We start from the raw sequence: 20,994 nt of genomic DNA on the forward strand, positions 1-20,994 counted from the left end.
AAGATAGGAAATCCCTGCGTCCCCTCCGGTGAGAGACTGTCCTGTACCAATGCAATGAACCCCCTGGATTCTAGCTACAGTGCACATAATAAATGAAGTTAATACACACTTGTGACATTAGTACTTATGGACGAGGCCCTGGCTCAAAGTTCAAGAAGAGGTAGGTTAGTGCAGGATTTATCAAAGTAAACTGGACACATGAGAATGGTGGATGTGTGTTGATCTGTGCGTAAGTCTATGAGCCAATGAGTGTATAATGTGTGTAGGCTGCAGCACCATCTCGCAGATGCTGGACAGATTGTTGACCGGTATATTACAATGACTGAGCGGGGGTGGATTGCTGAAGGGTCATTGCTACTGTAAATACATTTGTTAAATATCTGAAATAACGGCAAGCAGATGTCCCCACAGAACAATCATTTGCAATGACTGTAAATGTATTGACAGAATGTTGAGGCTTGTAATTGTTAAACAAGTGTTAACAAGAAATTAAATGTAATGTAAGGAATTCTTGTATTGAACTGATATGGGGAAACAATACAGCCGTGGAAAATATTAAGAGACCGTTCCCAATGTGAAAGACTGACAGCATGACAAACACAGTATTACTGTTGTATTGCTTAAAAGTATTTGAGGTATGAAAATTTGAGTTATTTTGACCTAATTATACACAGTGAACTAATATGAACAATTACATTGGTTTTGACTATCATGTAAGCTAATGCATTTACTTATGATAACACAAAAACACTTTATTGCTAAATGTTACCAATAATAGTTATTAACTTGAATTCTACTTTAATTCAACATCTTATTCTCTGTTTGAAATGCCGTGTCCACACAAAACAAAGCTTCTGTACATAATGTCCATAATATGGGCAGAATTGCAGCATTGCTCTTAAAACATATCATTATTGTGAAACATTCTCCGTCAGAGTCATGGATCTCATGAATTATAGATACCGTGCAGTACGTTTGCTGTTAGTTTATGTACATGCCCTATATAATGACAGGTTTTCCTCTGGAGGTGAAGACAACAGGGTCATTGTTCGTACAGTAGAAGGGTGGATCCTGTCCCCTGGACAGGTTGTGGTTTCTGCTCTTGGTATGTAGAAATCGCCTCCCCTGTCACAACAAAGATAAGGCAAGCGCACGGATGTTGGCACACGTTGTGTTTTTTTTTACTTGCAGTATACTAATCGCCGGTGTACAAGATGAGTTGACAGGTGAAGGTGGAGACAGACGAGCGATGATACAAAGGTTGGTTAAGGGACATAGAGGAATGGTTTGGGGGTGCTGTCGCTAAGGTTACCGGATACCACTGACCTGAACGTGAACCTGGGGCCAGGTGAAGAAAATTATTGCCTTTTCAATTACAGAGACATATCCTCGGGAAATTTCCATAACCTGACCGTACCACACAGAGGCTACCTAGAATGCAACAGGCCTGCTCCAACCTGCCATGACAGAAGAGACTTAAAAGATGTCACTCGGGGTGACAGCTATAGTTACATTCATGTTCATTAATAATAAGAAACGAGTTTGGAGTATTAACCAGATTAATGCACGGCAGGAGCTATTTTTCGTATCGTTTCATATCGTATCGTATCGTATTGTTTTGTTTTGTTTATTATTTATTTATTTATTTAATAAATTCTACATTCTGTTATATATGATACATTCATGAGTACTATATCAGTCTTCAGTATTTGGGTGATTTACACTGCGCACAGTCGTTTATTTACTAATATTAGGTCATGTTTATACATCATAGTTTTGGATTGCAGTGCAGAGATCTTTACTACAAACCTTCCTGATCAAAACCACACAAAGACAAACTCGATACTAACCATGATGCAAACACACTTGTCTACGAGCTGTGTTACATGACCCGAAAAGTTTCAGCTGAACTATGCATCGCTCTTAACTGATAGTCAGTGACACTTCAATCGTTGGCATTTCCACTCCAACTTCCTGTTTTGACAAATCTCAGCCATAATCCTCTTTTACTGCCTCGGGTTTGAAGCTTTGACCCTGACCCTATGCTGCACACACACACGCACACACGTGTATATGTTCAGTCATGCATGAACACACACACACACACACACACACAGCCCAGGGTGATTACCTTTGCTCTCATCAGTGTGTGGTACAAATGAAGAAAAATGCACTCGGCGGAAAAAAACCTGTTTGAGCGGGTCAGTGAAGTGCGGTACAGGACAACGCGAGGAAGATTATAGTCATTATTGGTAGTTTGTTTATGCAAGGAGAACATTTTAGTTGTGTGCTTTGCAGATTCGTTTTGTAAGTACAAATAAAACAATAAATGCATACAGGTATATTACTATTCGTTTACTACTCAAAGTAAAAGATAAAATATCTTTTTCCAGCAGGGAGTTGAAAGATAGTATGAAATGTGAACCAAGTTGAATCTATGTATACATTTTGGATATACATGAAATGAAGATGTATTGCAAAACTTTGCTTATTTCTTAAGGGCTGGTTTGCTCTTTGTTGTCTTTATGTGGTTTATTTTATATACTTGATTTTCAGTATTGTTCGTTTATCTGGTGATGTCTATGCATCTATTCAAATAAGTAGATAGAAACACAATGGACACATACTTATTAAGTCATCATGCTGTTTATTTTTTCAACTACTATTTTAGAAAAATCCAACGAGGGTTAATTGCAAAAAAAAGTTTATTGACTTTTTTATTGACTTGGAGTTGACCCTGCTCTGTAAGACACCTAAATACTGTGCGTTTTTACAGACTGAAGCAAGCCTCGGGCAATGTCTAGAACAAGACCCTTTCCTGAGCTTACGTGTCTGAAATGTCTGCAGTAAATCTCTCTCTCAGCAAAAATAACAGACCTCCAAAATTAATGTCATCTTTATTAAATGTTATTAAATATGCAAACACGCACGCACATACGATAAAAATAACAGAACCCATGGGTCGTCAAATATCTAGAGTCTTCTACAAAACAGAATACAAAATTATTATTCGCTCACCCAATGCTACTCTGTATGTACACCAAAATAAGTGTTTCATATCAAAGGAATATATATTCAGTATTTGTTAGCCAAACAAAGAAGAAAATAAAACTTTACAAATAAAGTCTTTTTTTGTAAAAGGCAGCGACGGTTGGACATCATGGCATGTAAGTGCTGTGCTGTGTAGACTGTCACTCAGTAAGATTGGAGGCATTTGCAGAGCTCCTGCGGGCTTCCACATGTCCCAGACTTTCATTTCTGTCAGTTTTTGCAGGTTGTACTCATGTGATTTATTAATTGCTTTGCGTCTCTGACAGATTAAGTAGTTTTTCTTAAAGTAATAAAGTCAGCCTGCACTTAATGGGGTTATACTGCACCACACCACAGAACAGGGGAAGGGGTTCAAGTTTTTCTTTGTCATAAGGGGAATAAAAAAAGAAATATTCAACAGTTGGCATCATACCTCTGTGAGCCAATATATCACGGATTTCAGCCTCAAATACTTGTACCAATGGCTGTGCAAAGGTTATACATACAAAAATGTGATTTGATGCATGGATTCAGTTCAGATACAATCAAATTGATGCATGCTACCCATGAAAAGCACAATGGAAATTCTTTCGCTTTTCAAACATCGGCGTAGAGAGGGCACTTTAAAAGCTCTACTTAAATCAATATCGTTGGCCATATTTATTTTCTTTTTCCTTTCTCAGTTGACAGTTTCTTTGTTCATTAAAATGTTAATGGATAAAGTTAAGCTTTACCCAAACTGGCCGATCCTGCTTTGAAAAGCGCCACAGTTTCTCATGTGAAATCCAGATCTCTGTGCATGTTTACACTGGTATTCATACTAACCCGTCCTGTTAAGTTTTAATGGCAGCAGCTTCATAGATGTGTAAAGAAAAAAGGGGTAAAGTACCTCAAAGGGCATTTTAGCTTCTCAGATATATGCGTTTTGGCATACAGTACACAGGTGCCCCGTAAACTACAGGGGCAATTAAACAAGTAATATTTACAGGGAAAGAGGAATTTACCTCCCAAAAAATAAACATACCCATACAGAACATGCTTGTACCGGTGTGAGAGAGTCTGCGTGATTCAGTTTTATGTTAGGGTGTCTGGCAGCATATTAATGGTTTTTAAACCATATACATTATAAAATACTGACTACATTTGAGCAAGACAGCTGTTGGACAGAAACAGTTAAAGCAGTATTACAATGTTACAGTTGCCCCCAAAGATATTTGGCCGTTTGGTCACGCTTACAAATGTATGAACTTCATTGCGTTAGATACGATTTCTCCTACCTGAACATAAACTGTAAAGGACTGTAATTGTACAGTTGTATTTAAACGATTTTTTATGTACGGTTAAAAAATGTAAAATTACAGAAATAGACTACAAGTTTACAAGATAACTGTACAATAACGTGAAAAACATTTAATTTTGTGTTGTTTTACGGTATTTCAATAGCATCCCGTTTGCCTCAAAATTGCATTTTTTGATCTGGATTTTTTTAATGTGTATGCAAACTAACCCTGCTGGACTTTTTTACAACATTGTTTACTTTTCGGAACTATTTCTTCCCAATTACTTTTAACTAGATGGATCTCATTTAAAACCAGAAGAAGAAAAAGTTCTGCTTTAAAAATTTGCTTTGCTATCCTAATTATAGAAGTGTATGCTTTTGTTTTCGTATGCAATGACATTCATACACATTGTCAGCGCGCCAAATTTGTTCAATTCATTTTTGTAACCACTGCATTCAACACAAACACAGGCTTACTGAGCCCTTCAACTCCTCAAGTCCACAGAGCATAAAATATACAGTCTTTCAGTAGCTGTCTTTGGTTGTGCATTAGCAAAGCCACGCGTTTAGCTTGTCGTCATGGCCTCTGACAGAGAGGGCGGGGCCTCTTTTCGATCCTGGGTCTCTGGTCCGGACGGACAGACGGAGTCAGTGGGCGTAGCGGACGTGCTCAGATCCTGAGGCTGAGACTGGAAGACCTCCTCTAGTTCTTCTGCTCGCAACCTCTCCTGCTCCGCCAGCCGTTCCTCCGCCTCGATTTCTTCTGTGGTCGGGATGGAGTTCTTCTTTGGTCTGCCTTTGGGCTTGGTAGGAGCCTCGTGTCCTCCTTTAAGCACCTAGAGAGACGGACACACACAGTTAAGCTCTGAGAAATGAAGGGCTCGGTCAAAGGTGAAGGTGGTTATTACAGTGATTAAGAGAAGATATATAACCGCAAGGGGCCGGCCGTTCACGCTCATTTATCTCAGAGGTGAAGTGCTGTGGATCCTTTGTTCCTGCCTAAGAGGTTGATAGCGCTGACGTAGACCTGTACTACGTTTTAAATCATGGCTTATGAGGATCGTTCAACACACAGAGAGAACCGCAGGGTCACGGATGTTACGCACACTGACTGTAGTGAGCGCTGAGAGGGGCGGCTCACAGCTGATCTAATGGATTTTTAATGATATGTCTCAGAGTTTCCATTTCCACATAGAAAGATTTGGTGTAGTTTCGACACAGATGTTTAAGATAGTGTTTAATGGACAAAAGATGATGTATTGAGGGATCAATTTGATTACCAGGAAGTCATGTCATTATTTTAAGCACATACCTCCTTTTTATGATAAACACGCTTTTTATTAATACGCTTGTATTGGGATGGTTAACCCACAAATTAAATTCTGTCATTTATTCATCCTCATGTGGTGAAACACAAAAGAAGATATTTTGAGAAATGTTTCGGCAGTTTTGTATCCATACAATGGAAGTCAATTTGTGTCAATGTTGTTTGGTTACTAACCTTCTTCAAAATATCTTCTTTTGTTTTCTGCAGAAGAAAGAAAGTCATACATGTTGGGAATGACATGTCGGTAAATAGATGATGACAGAATCTTAATTTTTGGGTGAACTACCCCTAATGTAAAAGCAATGTCATTTTTTGTGGGCTTTTTTCAGAACCTTGTGTGTTGCAATCTTATCGCAATTTGTAACTGTTTTTACATTTGAGCAAATTGGTGGCTAATTTGTATGAATACATATTAATATCTTCATATGTTTTCATACGATCTGCTTTCACTCCAGTGATGTTTGTGTAAAATCTCTAAATAATGCTAAATACTAAAATAATTGGCTCGTAATCATAGAAACAGTTAGTGCTATAAAGAAGTTCTTCAGAGGTTCTTCAGTGGTTATTTGGGATCACTGGAGTGCTATATAGAACCCCTGAAGAACCATATGGGCTTATCGGGTGCTATATAGCACCTGAGTCATCCCAAAGAACCGCTGAAGCAAGCATAGATTCTATATAGAACTTAAAGTGGTTCCTTCATGATTACGAGCCCAAGAACCACTTTGTTCTCATAATCATACATTTTATCACACTATGAATTCATAAGAAATATAAATAGTAATAGTAAAATAGTCGTTTTCCCCTTAGATCAGTTGGAATGTTGCACTATCAATTGACGTAAGCAAATTTCGACCTGCTTTATTTCAGTGGCTGTCTCTGTGCCGTTGTTTTATTTGCATAAGTATTTTTGTGGTCGAGTGTTCAAAACAACACAGACAGCACGTGCAAATCAATTGCATTGTTTGCAAAGTGCCCTCAAAAATGTATGTCTGGCTCAAAAGCCCAAAGAGAAATACGTGTTCTAGTTCTGTTCAGTAAGCTGATTGAACTCACCATTTTCTTCCATTTCATGCGTCTGTTTTGGTACCATGTCTTCACCTGCAGCTGCGTGAGTCCCAATGACTGAGCCAGGTCCAATCTGCACATAATAACACATTTTTGCAATGAAATATATTGTCAAACTTGCAAAGCACAAGCATTTTTACTAGCCTAGACCTGAAACCTTTAAACAAGAGTGATCACAAGAAAGAAGAGACATTTCTGAAGTGAAATCAATTGACCGAAGTCACCTGTTGCTCTACAAATAAAAGCAAGTGGGTGGCCATCTAGAGTGCAGATGTACATCTAATCGCTACAAAATTCCCAAAGCTGGCATGACATATCAGAAGGTTCTGCCAGGCTCTGAACCCAAGAGTCTTCCCAGGCTGAATGTAATTGCAGACCTCCCGTGGAATGCCATCTCGCTTTATCTCTACAGCATAAGGTAATCCGGTCCTAGAGCTCCCGACTCGCCCAAAGCCAATAGAAGTTCTTTTTAGGGAATAACAGCAGACGCCGCAGGACTAATGCAACGATTGGTCTGTTGAAATGTGATAGGCATGGAATGACATGTGAGATGGGATTTGAGGGAGACCTCGATCTATCAAACAACTGCACACATTACGGCTACATCTGCTTTCAAAGTCCCTCGCGCCAGCCAAGCGGGATTAGGCACCTCCTCTGTGAAGCCTTTTAGAAAGCCATGTGAGGTGAAGTGATCTTCTGGAAATGAGCAGATTATCACTTGCTCTCAAAATCCCTGGACTTTCTTCTTCTCTACTTCCTAATTCTATCTCTTTCTATATCTTTATTGTCTAATTGAATCTTCCTTTGACTTAACTTGTGTGTGAGTTGTCCCACTGTGAAAACTGTTTGATAAAAAAATCCTTTCATCTATTTGCAAATCGTTCATTTTTCTCATACATTTCAGTAATTTCATTAGTTTTAATAAGAATTAATTATTTCTGATATTTATATATTAAAATGACATATTATAATATATCCGATATATCATATATATTCCATTTCAAATATCTTATAGTTTTATTATATATACATTAGCCTACATATTAAATGTAATATTTTTACATTTTAAAATATAATATTAAATATATAATTTATAATACATGACAGAGTAAAATGTGAGCTATGTATTTTCCACGTGTCATGTATGTCGTACAATGCAAAAATAAAATTAAGGAGGCATATAACAAGTGTTGGGGAAAATCACCAAATTCTATCCGTCTGTCATTTTTGGCTGTTTTGTGTGCTGCAATTGCATGTCAGAAAAGCTCTTCTATGTTTGTGAATATAATTCTTCACAGAGAAACCACACACACAGCATTCCAATGTCGGCACGTTCCTTACAACTACAGCTCTAATCTGAGCTCAGTTTAAGTTCTGACATTTCTTCATAATGATGATGATTATAATCATCTCTGCTTCATAAAAAAAACATTAAAACTGGATGATATAAATCATTATGGTCTGTATTGCGACACGTTTTCATTGCTTTCATGTTCTGACTGTGTGGCCTGGGCTGAGAAGCCAAAAACAGCACCAGACCTTCAGGTCATCTGTAAGATTGAACACAAACCTGAGGCGCTTTGAGGCCCAAACCTTAGAATGGCCAGGAGCTGAGGAATTTCCCTCTCTTTTGTTCTTCCTTCAGCAGTGAATGAATTGGTTAATTTCTAAAGCAGAGCTGCAGGCTGCAGTTTCTATACACGTGGTTATTTTCAGTGTGCAGACTGTTGAAATTGTGTGATCTATAGATGTGAACTGAAGGCCAAAATCTTCATGGCACCTCGGACAGCAGGTCAGGTAGCCGACACGACCCGACAAACAATTCGGTAATTACCGAAAAAACTATTGTTTTTAAGTATGGAAGGTCCATAAATTACTGACTATGATTATTTTTGTTTTAATTAGTTGACATTTTAAGAAAACCATAAAATTGTAGATTTTCAATGCAGTCACATTTCATCAGGTTACTTATTAAACATAAAATATTAAATTAATGATTGAAGCGATTAAATATCATTTCTCTTCTAAACCGTATGTCAAATTATTTGTATTGATGCCTGGACTCCAGGTTATAGATTTTATTAAACGCTCATCAAATGTCTATATTGTTATCGAATGCATCTTTTGATTTACTTATTTCGACTCAGTTTCTACATGTCAGACCTGATCATTTAACTGTAACTTGATAAGACCAATGTATGCCAACAATACTGCATTGTTATGTTAAAACAAACATAATAAAAGTGGAATGCTGTAGGGGAACGTCTCCTGGTTTTGCATGTCTAATGCCATTGACAGTTTTTAGATAATTACGTCTGACAGCTTATTTGCTGCTGAAGGACATAATCTGCCTTCAGGCAAATTGTTTTCTGTGGCAGACACGCTCAGAATCCTTGTAGGCGGGACAGAACCGATTTTGTGGGGCTTTCTACCCACTCAGGGCCATAATGGAAATACGGCCACTACGGCCAAATCTAAACATGAAATGGAAAATGTGTTACGGACGTAAATGTGGCCGAACAAAAGTACCCATGAGAGAAGACCCATGGCACGTCGATGACCGCATCATATTGTACAAAGCCCTAAAGTGTTTTAAATACACCTGCATGTGTTTTAAATGATTGGCATGAAATCGGTGTAATACACTTTTGTTTGCTGTTCTTGGCATGTGTCCCTGTTGTCTTGAATAGGGTAGTGTTTCTTTTTGCAATTCAAAGCATGGTTAAAATGTTACTGTCGTCTTAACTTAAACACTGAGTGATGTCATACTTTAGCTGACAACTCTTTTGGTCTATTGGGTGTAGTGTTTACTTTAGGCTCTGAATTTTTATTTATAACGCATGACAAGTGTTCTGTATGAAATAAAAACTGAACCTGTTTACTTTTAATGGATGTTAGTCTTATTGCGCAAGATTCAATGGTGTGTGCTATTTTACTGTACATTTTTTAAATGTTGTTTGTCTCTGTAATCTTTCTTCAAAATGTAAAAGCTTGCTCCGCCTCTAACACAACGTTACAAATTCCTCTTATGATCAACGCATCCTATCGTACCACATGGTTTCATTTAGTATGTCATAGCCTACAGACCTTCTCTACATTTGAAAATTTCAACAGAATTGAACAGTATTTCACTTTAAAACCCCAGCTATATCTTCTCTGTTGTGAGTTCTCTTAAACTTCTAAATGTAGCTTAAAGAATGCAAGCAACATCAAGTCATGATGAACAATTTCCCTGCCTCCATATCGCCACCTCAGTTTGAAACATAATATTGCAGGTTAATTAAAATATTTACATTCATATAAAGTCAAACTAATTCTGCGTTCACACAAACGGGGATTAAGCGATTTGCATGCGAAAATTACATACAAAGTCAATGCAAAGACACGAATAGAGTGCAAACTCATGCCGAGTGATGTGAATGACACGAATCGGGCAGCGCAATTGTGATGAACGTCAATCACGTCTTCCACTTGAGCAAGAAATTCCTGCAAACGGCTCATTGACACCTAGTGTTTGACACGCCCAGACCCGTGAAGGCACTCCCCATTGTGTGAGGTTTTTCACATCACTCGCATGAAAATAATAATAAAGAGTAATAAAGAGCGAGGATTGGGATACTTCGCATCTGGTGTGAACACATCGTAACTTCCCTTGAAAGTTGAACTGACAACTTCACTTAGTGATGTGAAGCAAGACAATGTAAGCAGATGACTGATCTATGATATATGTTTGTGCTTGCTCAATAACTGTTTTCTTTTAGTGATCTATGTCTTTAAAAATAATCTAAATCCAGTTTTCAGTTATTCAGCAAACAGAAAGATTTCTGGAAAATGTATACATGTCTTACCCTATGACACAGAACCCAAAGGAAGATTTTTGGAAAGATGTAGGTAACGGCCAATGTTTTGAATGACATAAGGGCAAAAATCTTTTCAACCAGAAAAAGTTATGGCTTGCAGCTCAAATGATCAGATTGCCAAATCCCGACGTGAGTACATGAGAAACAGTGAGTGAGTCGTGCACAATTTCTTTGTTAAAAATCTAAAAGGTGTTCCACAAAAGAATGAGGATCACACAGCTGTCGAATTACATGACGGAGAGTGATGATCTAATTTTCATTTATGCATAACCCAAATAATAAAGGGAAATCCATAGTGACCAATAACAGAGTTATTTAGCAGACATTTCTGCAGCGATTTACAGTGCATTCAAGGTATACATTAGTTTGTTCTGGGAAGCGCAACTCATGTCCTTGGCAACGTAAGTGTTACGCTCTACCGACTGACCTAGAGCGATCCCCTACAGGACTGTTATGTCTCGATAAGAACCACTGACCTGTCTGGAGTGGACAGATATTTCTGTTTCTGAAATTTCTTTTCCAGGCCCAGGAGCTGCAGTTCAGTGAAGATGGTGCGACTGCGGCGGGGTTTCTTCAGTCGTGGGATGGAGTGCTCAGTCTCTGATTCGCTGCTGATGCTAACAGGCGTCTCGCTGAGCATCTGCTCTGAGGTCAGCGTGTGCTGGGGAGAGAGCAGGGACAGGTGCGGGACCCGACCATGAGGAGAGGGTTGAGAGAGCTGTGGGAGGCTGTTGGGAGGCTGGTGCGTGATCACAGAGAGAAGAGGATACGTTCTCAGGGGAGTAGAGCCTAAAGGAACAATACGTTTGCAGAAGATTCATTAACTTCATAGAGAAAATGCCATACCATACCATAAAGCTTTAATGACAGACTCACTATGAGTTTTTGTATATTGTAATGATGTGACTGATTCTATTGTCATGGTCTGTACTTCAAAGGAAGAGCAGTTTAAAAACTGATGGAACAACTCTGTTTGCTAAAGAACTATTAATGATAGCTAATACAGCCGGACTTAAGGTTGCAAATACTTCCTTAAAAAGGCGAGCCGGGTAAACGCATCTTGAAGACTTAAGTCTTAGCAACAATATCAGCAAGCTCCAATGAGAACACGGGGTGAAAACAAGTTAGCGAATCTGTTGTCAAGTCACTCAAGGGAGCACCTTCTCCCGGCCATTCCTTTCAACCTGAATTTTGAACTCACAGACTACACTCCCCACAATCCTTTGCATGCCATGATTGCACCCGCACGGATTGTTACCAGTCGTTTGTTCATCTGTTACACCTACATTAAATCACCAGTTCACTTTACCCAGTGTGTTGCATCATCCTTCAGACCCGAGGTGTTACACTCCGACCCCTTTGACTGACTTCTGGTAGCTAGCAAGCAACTAAACACTAATGCAAGACCTGGATACGACACTCTTGTCTAAGAGAGAGGGTATTATCGTTTAAGCACAGCTGAGCATAGGCCTTCAGTATAGTCCTACAGTATTCCGAGAAGAACATAAAATTTGATTATTTTAGGTTAAAAATAAGTATATTAATAGCACACTTAAAGTTATTTGAAGGGTCAGTAAAGTTTCAATGTTTATGCTATGAATTTTAATAAGTTCTATTTACTTTAAACGGGTAGTTGACAGATGAAATTGTATTGTATCCATAGTGTGGCAGCATTGAAAAATTACAAAGGAAAAAACCTTGCACCACTACAACGACGAGCCATGATCAATGGAGCTCCGATATATTACGAAACAGCAGGGCAAGGGCACCAAAAAAAAGCAACATGGCAGCAGAAAGCATTTGAGAGTGAGGCGCACTGGATACAGTGGATTTACTAATGTGCTGAAAATGTCTTAAATTTAAATGGATAAATAGATAAATCTACCAATAAACGAATAAATTAATCAATAAATGAATGAAACAACAGAAATGAAATAGAAATAACAAAAGAAACTCTGAGTTTACCAAAGAAAACCTGCTCCGACCAGGGGTGCGTTCCCAAACAACGATATAACTCATAGTACGATGTATCGTTGGGTTATTTAACGATGTAGTTACGATTGTTTCCCGAAATCATAATAACTGTGTCAGAGTTGGTTCCAAGTTAGTTCAGCAATCTTGTTGATGACGTCACTCATGTGGTGGAGTAATGACATCTACTAATAAACACGTTCAGATCGAATTATTGTCAAATTCTTGCTGTAACATTCATTGCATTTAAGGACTACTTTTGTTATCCTATTTTTTATCTGTTGTTTTATTTCCCGATATTTTATTTAATTAATTTATTAATGTCCTCCTACGTCATTCCGTCCAGGGATTCCCCAGGGTCCTAGCACACACTTATGAGCATAAGCACACACTTATGTTTTCTTGACTAACAAAAAATATGTACATCTGTTTTTGTTTTTATTTAGAATAATGGATATAGAATGCACTGCACGTTGCTTGCTTACTTTGATCAAAAGCTTGATGTATGTGAGTCTACATGTCATAACAATAAAGGAAGATGGTTCTAACCCCAGCCCTAGACCTGTAGTTCCAACCACGCGTCTTTGCGATGCTGCTTGCGATTGATCGTTGGAACGATGGTTTTGGGTCATTTCAGGGTTAATATAGCCTACTCAGAGTTTTCATTAAACCTCCTTTCTAAACGGGCCCCATGACACATGTATGACACCCACATGTTGTTGTGTTATGTAAATTCATGTACATATGCAAATAAGTCCAAATGAGTAAGTATTTGTTGTTTTAAACATGCACTACATACAAAAGTGGCTTGCTTGCTTATCATGTCTATTTACAGTCGTATACATCACCACTTTAAAATGTATTTTACAAGCTGTTAAAGTGAGCCAGCTCTAACCTTTAGTTGTAATCGCTTGTTGAAGCAGCCGTCAAATGAACTAATACCTTGTAATGGTCTTGCCCCACCCACACTAATGGTGGAGGTAAGTGTTAAGAGTTTTGCCCTCTGTGATGTAAAGCCCCTGAACTGCGTGTCCACCGCGATGACGCAACTGGTGTTTTACACTGGCCCATTGAACTCTGCTAGCATATGACTCTCCTATGATACACATGGTCGCAGTCACAATGCACTTGAGGCAATATTTTTGAAATGGGGCATCCGCACCCCCTCCCTAACAGTTTTAATATTTCTAATTCTCCAAAGCCTCTCCCCTTCTCTCTCTGCGTTTCATTTTTTCAGACATCAACGAGACGCCAGAGCCCATAAAACGCTATACTGGACCTGTCTGAGCGCAGAGACAGAGAAAAGGAGAGATGTCGGTGCAGATGTCGTCAAGGAGAAAAATCTCCCTTGATTTATTGAATGAAGTGGGAACGGTGGAGGCTTTCATTTTATTGTTTTAGTCATACGTGTATTTGACTTTTGAGACATTTAAGAACTGCAGGGAACGTGCCAACAAGCAACCTTGATAAGGGTTAAATAAGCAATTTTATTGTAAATGTTATTTGTGTGTGACTTAGCATGGTTTTTAGCACAGGTAAAGAGAAAAACGGCTCCAATTTTGATTGCTTCCAAACATGTTTAAAAGCATCTGTTATCTGTGAGTGTTAAAATAAATAAATGCATAATAAAAATAGTTCTGCCCCATTAGTTGATCCACCTTTGTTATGTTAAACAAACAGCAATTCTAGTTGGTGGGACAAAAATACACACTTTATTATTAGAGGATGAATAATATAAAACCGTCTTTTAATATCTGGATTTAACCTCACTAAAGCTGCACATCAACAAATATATTTTTACTGCACGCCCCAAAGCATCAATTACACATATATTCACATGATAAATTTACTGTAGGAATTACATCTGAATTCTTTCTGTTACAATTGTTTTTGTTCACACGCTACTCCTGTTCATATGTTAGTGATACGCGAAACATGAGAGAAATGTCAAAGGCAAACGTTTAATCTGTCACACCTATTACATTCCTAATCAGCGAGCAATACAGACCTCAGACGTTAGGGGGCGTAGTTTCAGCAAAAACAATACACCAATACTGTTTCATATCTGTCTTTTGTGTTTATATAATTGCTTTTAGATAAAAATGAGTGTTGTAAAGCCAAACATATTTTTAACCGAACATGACCAAAAAGAAATATTGTCATCAACAGGTTAAGAATTACAACTTTGTATTTCTCTGCATTAGGATAAGATGCAACGTACAGAAGTCAAGATTCAGTAGAATAGTGGACATGGAAGAAGAATGGAAGTCTTCCACACACACACACACACACACACAGAGAGAGACATGCATGCTTGAATACTCTGATGAGCTCATTGCTATCAATGCAGCACGTCCGGGCATGAAACATCGCTTCTGGCACAACTCACTCTCATTCATTCTTGCTCTCCCTGTATAACCTTTCTTTCTTCAATACTTATCCCAACAGCCCTATCGTAAGGTCTATCAATCTGTTTTATTCTCTCTGTAAAGTCCCCTCTCGCTGTACCACATCAGTATGTGGATATAATGGGCTTAGAGGAAACATTTTGAGAGCTTGCAGCTGTCAAACTCCAGTCAACCATATTTATTGATTAGAAGTCAGACATGGGATTGAATTAAAGTACAATTCACCGTTATAAGCATTTCTTTTTATACCTCATCTGTGCGTACTGCTTTTTCTTATTCATAGCAAGGAATAATGTAACTGATTCACAGTAATAAGACAAGCAGCCTTCGGCTCTTTGGAGAACAGAGTTTTAGTATCCGAGACGTAGCTGAATTCATTAAAAAATTGCTATGTGTCATGATCATTTTCCTGAGGGTTATGATTTCCGCGAGTCTCCGTGTTTTGAGAAATCTGAATGGTGTTCTAATAAAAGCAATACAATTTTCTTGAAACTAAAATTATCCAAGGTGTAACAATTCTTCGCCCTGGCATGCCCTCGATCAGAAAAACTCGCTTTTGAGTTTTACACCTCGACTTGTCATTCAAGTGTTGCGAACGAGGTGTCGTGTTTTCATTACTCACAATAAAGGAGGGAACCTGGTGTTTTCAATTGATGGGCAAAAAAACAGTAGCAAACGTTAAGCTCTTGATTGCTCTCTTTCAGGTCTGTCTTATTTCCCTTGACTGATTGGATTCCAATGACATGACTTCACTTGGCACCTGATGTGCATTTGAACTCTCTGTAACTCGGTACACAGTGTTTTGGTTGGGCCATGTGGTGACAGGTTTAGAGGTGCTTCATCACCCGTGGAGTTTTTATCTCTCAATGGCTATTAAACCAATCCAGCAAGTTGAAAATAAATGAAAAAGCACAATACAGTGTTCAGCTTCATCAGTTTGAATTGGAGAATGTGTATTTTTCCAATATTTCCTTGCTGAAAGATGATTATTTGCTGAATTCAGTGAGGCATGAAAACCTTTGAAAAAGAAGTGTTGATGGATTATTTCACTCCTAAAGGCACAAGTTGCTGTTACCGACACCCGAGGTAAAACTTCAGTTCTAGGCTGAGAGTCTAACAACAAGCGTTCTGACCGTCAGAAAATATGCTGTGTACAAGATGTGGAAAACATTTAGCAGTGTAGTAGAGCATATCATATTACTTATAAGTGTTATGTAAGTTTTTGAATATGAAATACAACCCTGAGAATAGCTTGGCTTTCATAACTGCCGGAGGTAAGAGAGCTTAGATCTCATAATGAATATTTCTAGCACTTTGATAATTAACATTTCCATATTAAACTCCCACAATGTGTGTGGCTACACTTTTCAGGTGTGCGTGTTTGTGTGTGCGTGTGTGTGCGTGCGTAGTTATGAGAAAGAGAGCATAGACACTCATTATTTTAATATAACATCTAAAGATTAAGTATCTGATCAAATAAATTGGAGGTTTTTATCATTTCAAAGTTTTTAGAATTGAAATATAAATTATAAAAGGTGAATTTGGACATTTTGACATTGGGTAAATATAAACCTCAATAAACCTGAATGTAACATAAAGTAAATGGATTATGATTGTGTAGAGGTTTGATTTTACCTATGAGGGCCACTTTTTAATATATTTTTAATAATAAATGTCATATTTCATATAACAGAAAAAGATTCAAACATTAGTTACATATATGAATTAACTAAATTATATGTATCCAGCACATTTTCTAATACATTTTTAAAATTGAATGTTGCATCTGTTAACAATGAACTAAGAAGCAACCATATTCATATTAATTAAGAAAGATGAATATATGTAAAATACGTTGTTCGAGCTAGCTCTAATGCATTAACTAATGGTAACAAAACCAATGCTTAATATAAAGTGCTACCAAAATAAACACATATAAAACATCCCTTACAAGTAAACAAAATAGGAAGGTAAGAATATCATTAGTCTGGTATGAGAACAAAAGGCGTGCGTGAACATAATTGTCTTATGAAAGGTATCCGGTTTTATAAGGTAAGGTGTGGACTGTGTGGTTTTCCTGCTTATCTTTTTTATTCTCTGTCTGTCTCAACCAATTGTCTATTTTTCAGCGAGCTGTCATGGGAGATTACATTATCGCAGATTTTTATCTCTCTCACCTTTCAAAAAATGCCTCTAAAAGCCTTTCCTCGCGCTATGGTGAGAGACATGTCTCCAAACGAAATATTATAACCCGTTATTACACTGTGCTCCTCTCTAAGGTAATATGTTAAGGGGGGTGGGGTCGTGGACCTCAACATGTGTCAGCACAGCACTAAAAGACCACATCCATGCCCAATCTCAATGATAAAATTGTATGTTTGAACTTAACCGGGATGATGATCTCATTTTTAAAAGCGATTTAACATGGGCAGTGCCTGTAATGACAAATGATTGATATTAAGATGCATTATTAAATTCTAATGGTTCTAATATTAACCATCAACTGTTTACCATTAAAGCCATAACAACATTTTCTTTATGTAGTGTGTTTTATTTAATGGATGGATTTAATTGCCTTCTATTGGTTCAGATAACATTTTACGAAGAGACCCCAAAACATTACCTGTAGTGAGCCACAAAAACCATTAGAGTGTCCTTTAAAACCAAAACGTAGCCATTAATTCATTTTAAGCATGCTCAAAAAAATCAGATTCAATGATATTTGTACAAGGTAGACTCAACACTAGCTTGTGTCCAATGACCATTATAAAAAATTGATTTGAATCTGTTAAATAATTTCTTTTGTTTTTAAAATGACGTCATTCTACATGTCAGTGGCTCCTGTGGTATTTTGACGTGTCGTACAGCGGCCCCTGGTGGTGACAGCAGTTGCATAATGACAGCCGTTTATAATGAGCAGGAAAGTTCAGAGATGTGAGGACAGACACTGTACTCTGTGTGGGAGAGTTTAGAGGCCAAGGGCCTTTCAGTCAGTGCCAGCTTTAATACCAGCTACATTCTATATTAAGCAGTACCATCCATTGATATGCTGGCATATCTCACGCCCCTCTGACTTGAAAAGACACACTGTGTGCAGGGTTTTGATATTTGGGCTGGATACCTTATCCCTCCGCCCGGTCTGCCAAAACTCATGCCTTATACCCCACAGCTGGACGGACAAACGGAGAACAGAATGAAGTGTGTGTTCGTGTGTCAAGGTGTGTACATGTTCACGCATGCAGGTTTGTGTGTCCGTGCACACACGTATTGCACTTGCTTTATGTATGTGTTCAAGTGAATTTGCATGTGTGAAGAATCGATTTTCGGAAAGTGAGTGAACTGCTGAAGCTATTTTTATCGTGTGGTCTCATTAATTCAGAGTAAGTGTATCTGATGTCCAAAACAACACAGCAGGATACGTTTCGATAGCGATGCTTTAAAACTATTTAGATTGTGAAAAAAGAGAAATAAAGTGTAGATATGTTTTCAACACAGATTAAAATGTTGTCCATCAACAGACATTATGGATGGATGGAAAAAGGCAGAGATTTTGCGTTTCGGTCTACAGTTTGAAATTTTGCATGGCAGCACTTGAAATATAACTTCCTCCATGAAAAAACACAGTCTATGTAGTGTTTTTATATGCATATGAATAATGAGTGAATAAATGTGTGTAATAATCGTCCTGCAGTATATCTGTATATAGTTTGTGTATATACAGTATGTGTATCAAACCCAATAGTTTTCATAATGTTTTTATTGTGAGATGGAATTCCATAGTTTGGCAGATGAGTAAAAGCTTCATAAAAGCATATTAAACATCATGGTTTTATTGAGTCCCATCAATAATGCATTGCCTATAGCCAACCCACAGAAAAAAAGATCTGCTCAGCAATTCATGGTTGACCTGAAGGTTATACACATTTAATAGCCTTGACTTTTAGGTGTTACAACAGAAAACAGTTGTGTAATATACACTTACTCCTACAGATTAGCATGTGACTTCAGCAACATGTCAAATGTGATTTTTTTTAAGTGAGTGTTATTTTAAGGACATGCAGTAGACCTACAAATGTGCTTTGATGCACCCTTGGGGAAATCACACATGCAGTAAACCGTAGAGTTAAGTTCTTGCTAAAACCTATGGATGAGACACAGTTGCTGCAAAAATTCACAAATGCGCCTGTCAATCCCTTAAACATTATTATGTGGGTAATGCCACAATCTACCACTCTGTCAATGTGTGCATTTGTTGTTTAATGTATTACATTTGAAAACGTTACACAATGCTTCTCACTATAGTTGAATGACATTACACCTGTTCAAGTCAGACCTGATTGTATCCTATTTTGCGCAGTCAAAAGTGGAGCAACGGTTTTCTAAACAGAGTTTGGAGAAGGTTGTGTTCCTTAGGGCAAGTAAAAGGAGAGGAAATTAGTATTTTACCATGCATACCAAACACATAAATGTGACAATTGAAATGAAAAAAATAAACAGGTCAAGGGAACTTGCACACAAACCATCTGTGGGGAAATACCCTGAAGTCTCTTAAAATGATTTAAAAATGAAATTAAGGATGAAATATGAAAAGAGTAGACCATTATCTGGCTGTGAAAGGATAAATCATAAGAAAAGCGTAGACTTTTCTTTACGCATGTGTACATCCAACCATAACCATTATGAATATGCTGTTGCATGACCCTTTTAAAACCGTGTATGTGGTTTATATTTAGTTTTGCATTCAATTAAAGTAGGCCTGATCCTTGTATAATAAATGATGAATTTGTTCTATCAATTATCAAATCTAAAAGGTAATACACTGGTAACAACTGGTGTTACTCAAAGTTAATACATTTAAGGCAACAAAAAATGATCTAATTTATTTTAAGCTGCATTGCGCCTTTTCTAAACATGATTTAACTCTAAAGTGTACGGTTGTCTTAAATGTTTTTGACACTGAGCCTGGTGGGAATAATTTGTTGACTGGGCTACTGTTTTACAACACAAACACGCACAAACATACGATCTACAGAACAAATATGTACATAAATAACATCAATACAACCTACATAATACAATAAATGAATAGGCCAGTTTTGTGAAGTTTGATAATAGCCTACGCCTTATCGTTGCAATGTACAGAGCGCGCAAATGTACATATTAACTGCAATATAAATGTCCATAAAGCAACAGGTGATACTGTAAATAAACAACAGCTTCTTTATTTTTATTAACGCGTATTTTCATTTGAAAGGAAAAGCAAAGAATTAACGAAATCCAAAGGATAAATTATGAGTGTATACCCAAATTAAATGACGAAACGTTAAATATTGTTTCACATAATTGATGAATAGTTTATTTTTAACTTTATCTAATGTATAATTGTAAAGATCATTACCGGTTACAATAGCCACATAAATATAGCCTAAAATACGGTTTTTGTGAAGTCAAATATGTGTATCTCGGATGTGTTTTTTCATACATATATAAAATTATTTAGAATAGCTCTTTTAACAAAGAGAACACTTAAAGAACATTGTGTTAATCGCGAGGAAACAGACAATACTGTTAAATCTTTTTCGTTCATTCACGTCAACGTTCTCGAATAGAAACGCCCCTTGCAAATAAAAAAGAAACAAATAAGAATGTGTTCGTGTCACTTACCCGAGCATGAATGCATAGGTTTGGGTCTGACGATTAAAGAGGGACACACCGAGTAAAGAGAAAGTTTCTCGAAGTAATCACAAGTTTCCTTGGAGAGGATCTCGTCTATCATGAAAGTCTTGTAGCGTCTTCTGGTTGCTTTCAGCTGCGCGCTGTTCGCGAGTCTCAGCTCTGCTTGACAATGCATTGTCCCAATATGTCACCTCACTCTTGCTAAGAAAAGGTTCTTCGATTTGTCTTAAGTCGTGTAAAACTTCTTGCTTGTGTTTATTTTCTATAACACATCTCGTGTAATGGCTTTGAAATCCTCGTGCAGCTGTGCTGCGCTAAAAGTGTCTCCAGTGTCTTCCGCGCGCTCATTCATGCAGCGAGTGCGCGCGGTGCTCT

At 37.6% G+C, this 20,994-nt stretch overlaps 1 protein-coding gene across 2 annotated transcripts; it reads right to left on the reverse strand.

The window, feature by feature from the left end:
• Nucleotides 1-2,632: 2,632 nt before the first annotated feature.
• barx2 (BARX homeobox 2) lies at nt 2,633-20,994 on the reverse strand. 2 transcript variants are annotated; one of them, XM_079465412.1, is made up of 5 exons: nt 20,608-20,994; nt 11,041-11,353; nt 6,693-6,777; nt 5,811-5,837; nt 2,881-5,145 (listed from the first exon to the last, which is right to left on the reverse strand). In XM_079465412.1, the coding sequence occupies exons 1-5, from the start codon at nt 20,792-20,794 to the stop codon at nt 4,876-4,878; spliced, it is 882 nt and encodes a 293-aa protein (XP_079321538.1). In that variant the 5' UTR covers nt 20,795-20,994; the 3' UTR covers nt 2,881-4,875. The 2 variants fall into 2 exon arrangements, with proteins under 2 accessions (XP_079321539.1, XP_079321538.1); XM_079465413.1 differs by lacking the exon at nt 5,811-5,837 and having other exon boundaries at nt 2,633-5,145.

The sequence above is a fragment of the Barbatula barbatula genome, assembly GCF_947034865.1.
Source record: "Barbatula barbatula genome assembly, chromosome: 10".
Lineage (NCBI taxonomy): Eukaryota > Metazoa > Chordata > Actinopteri > Cypriniformes > Nemacheilidae > Barbatula > Barbatula barbatula.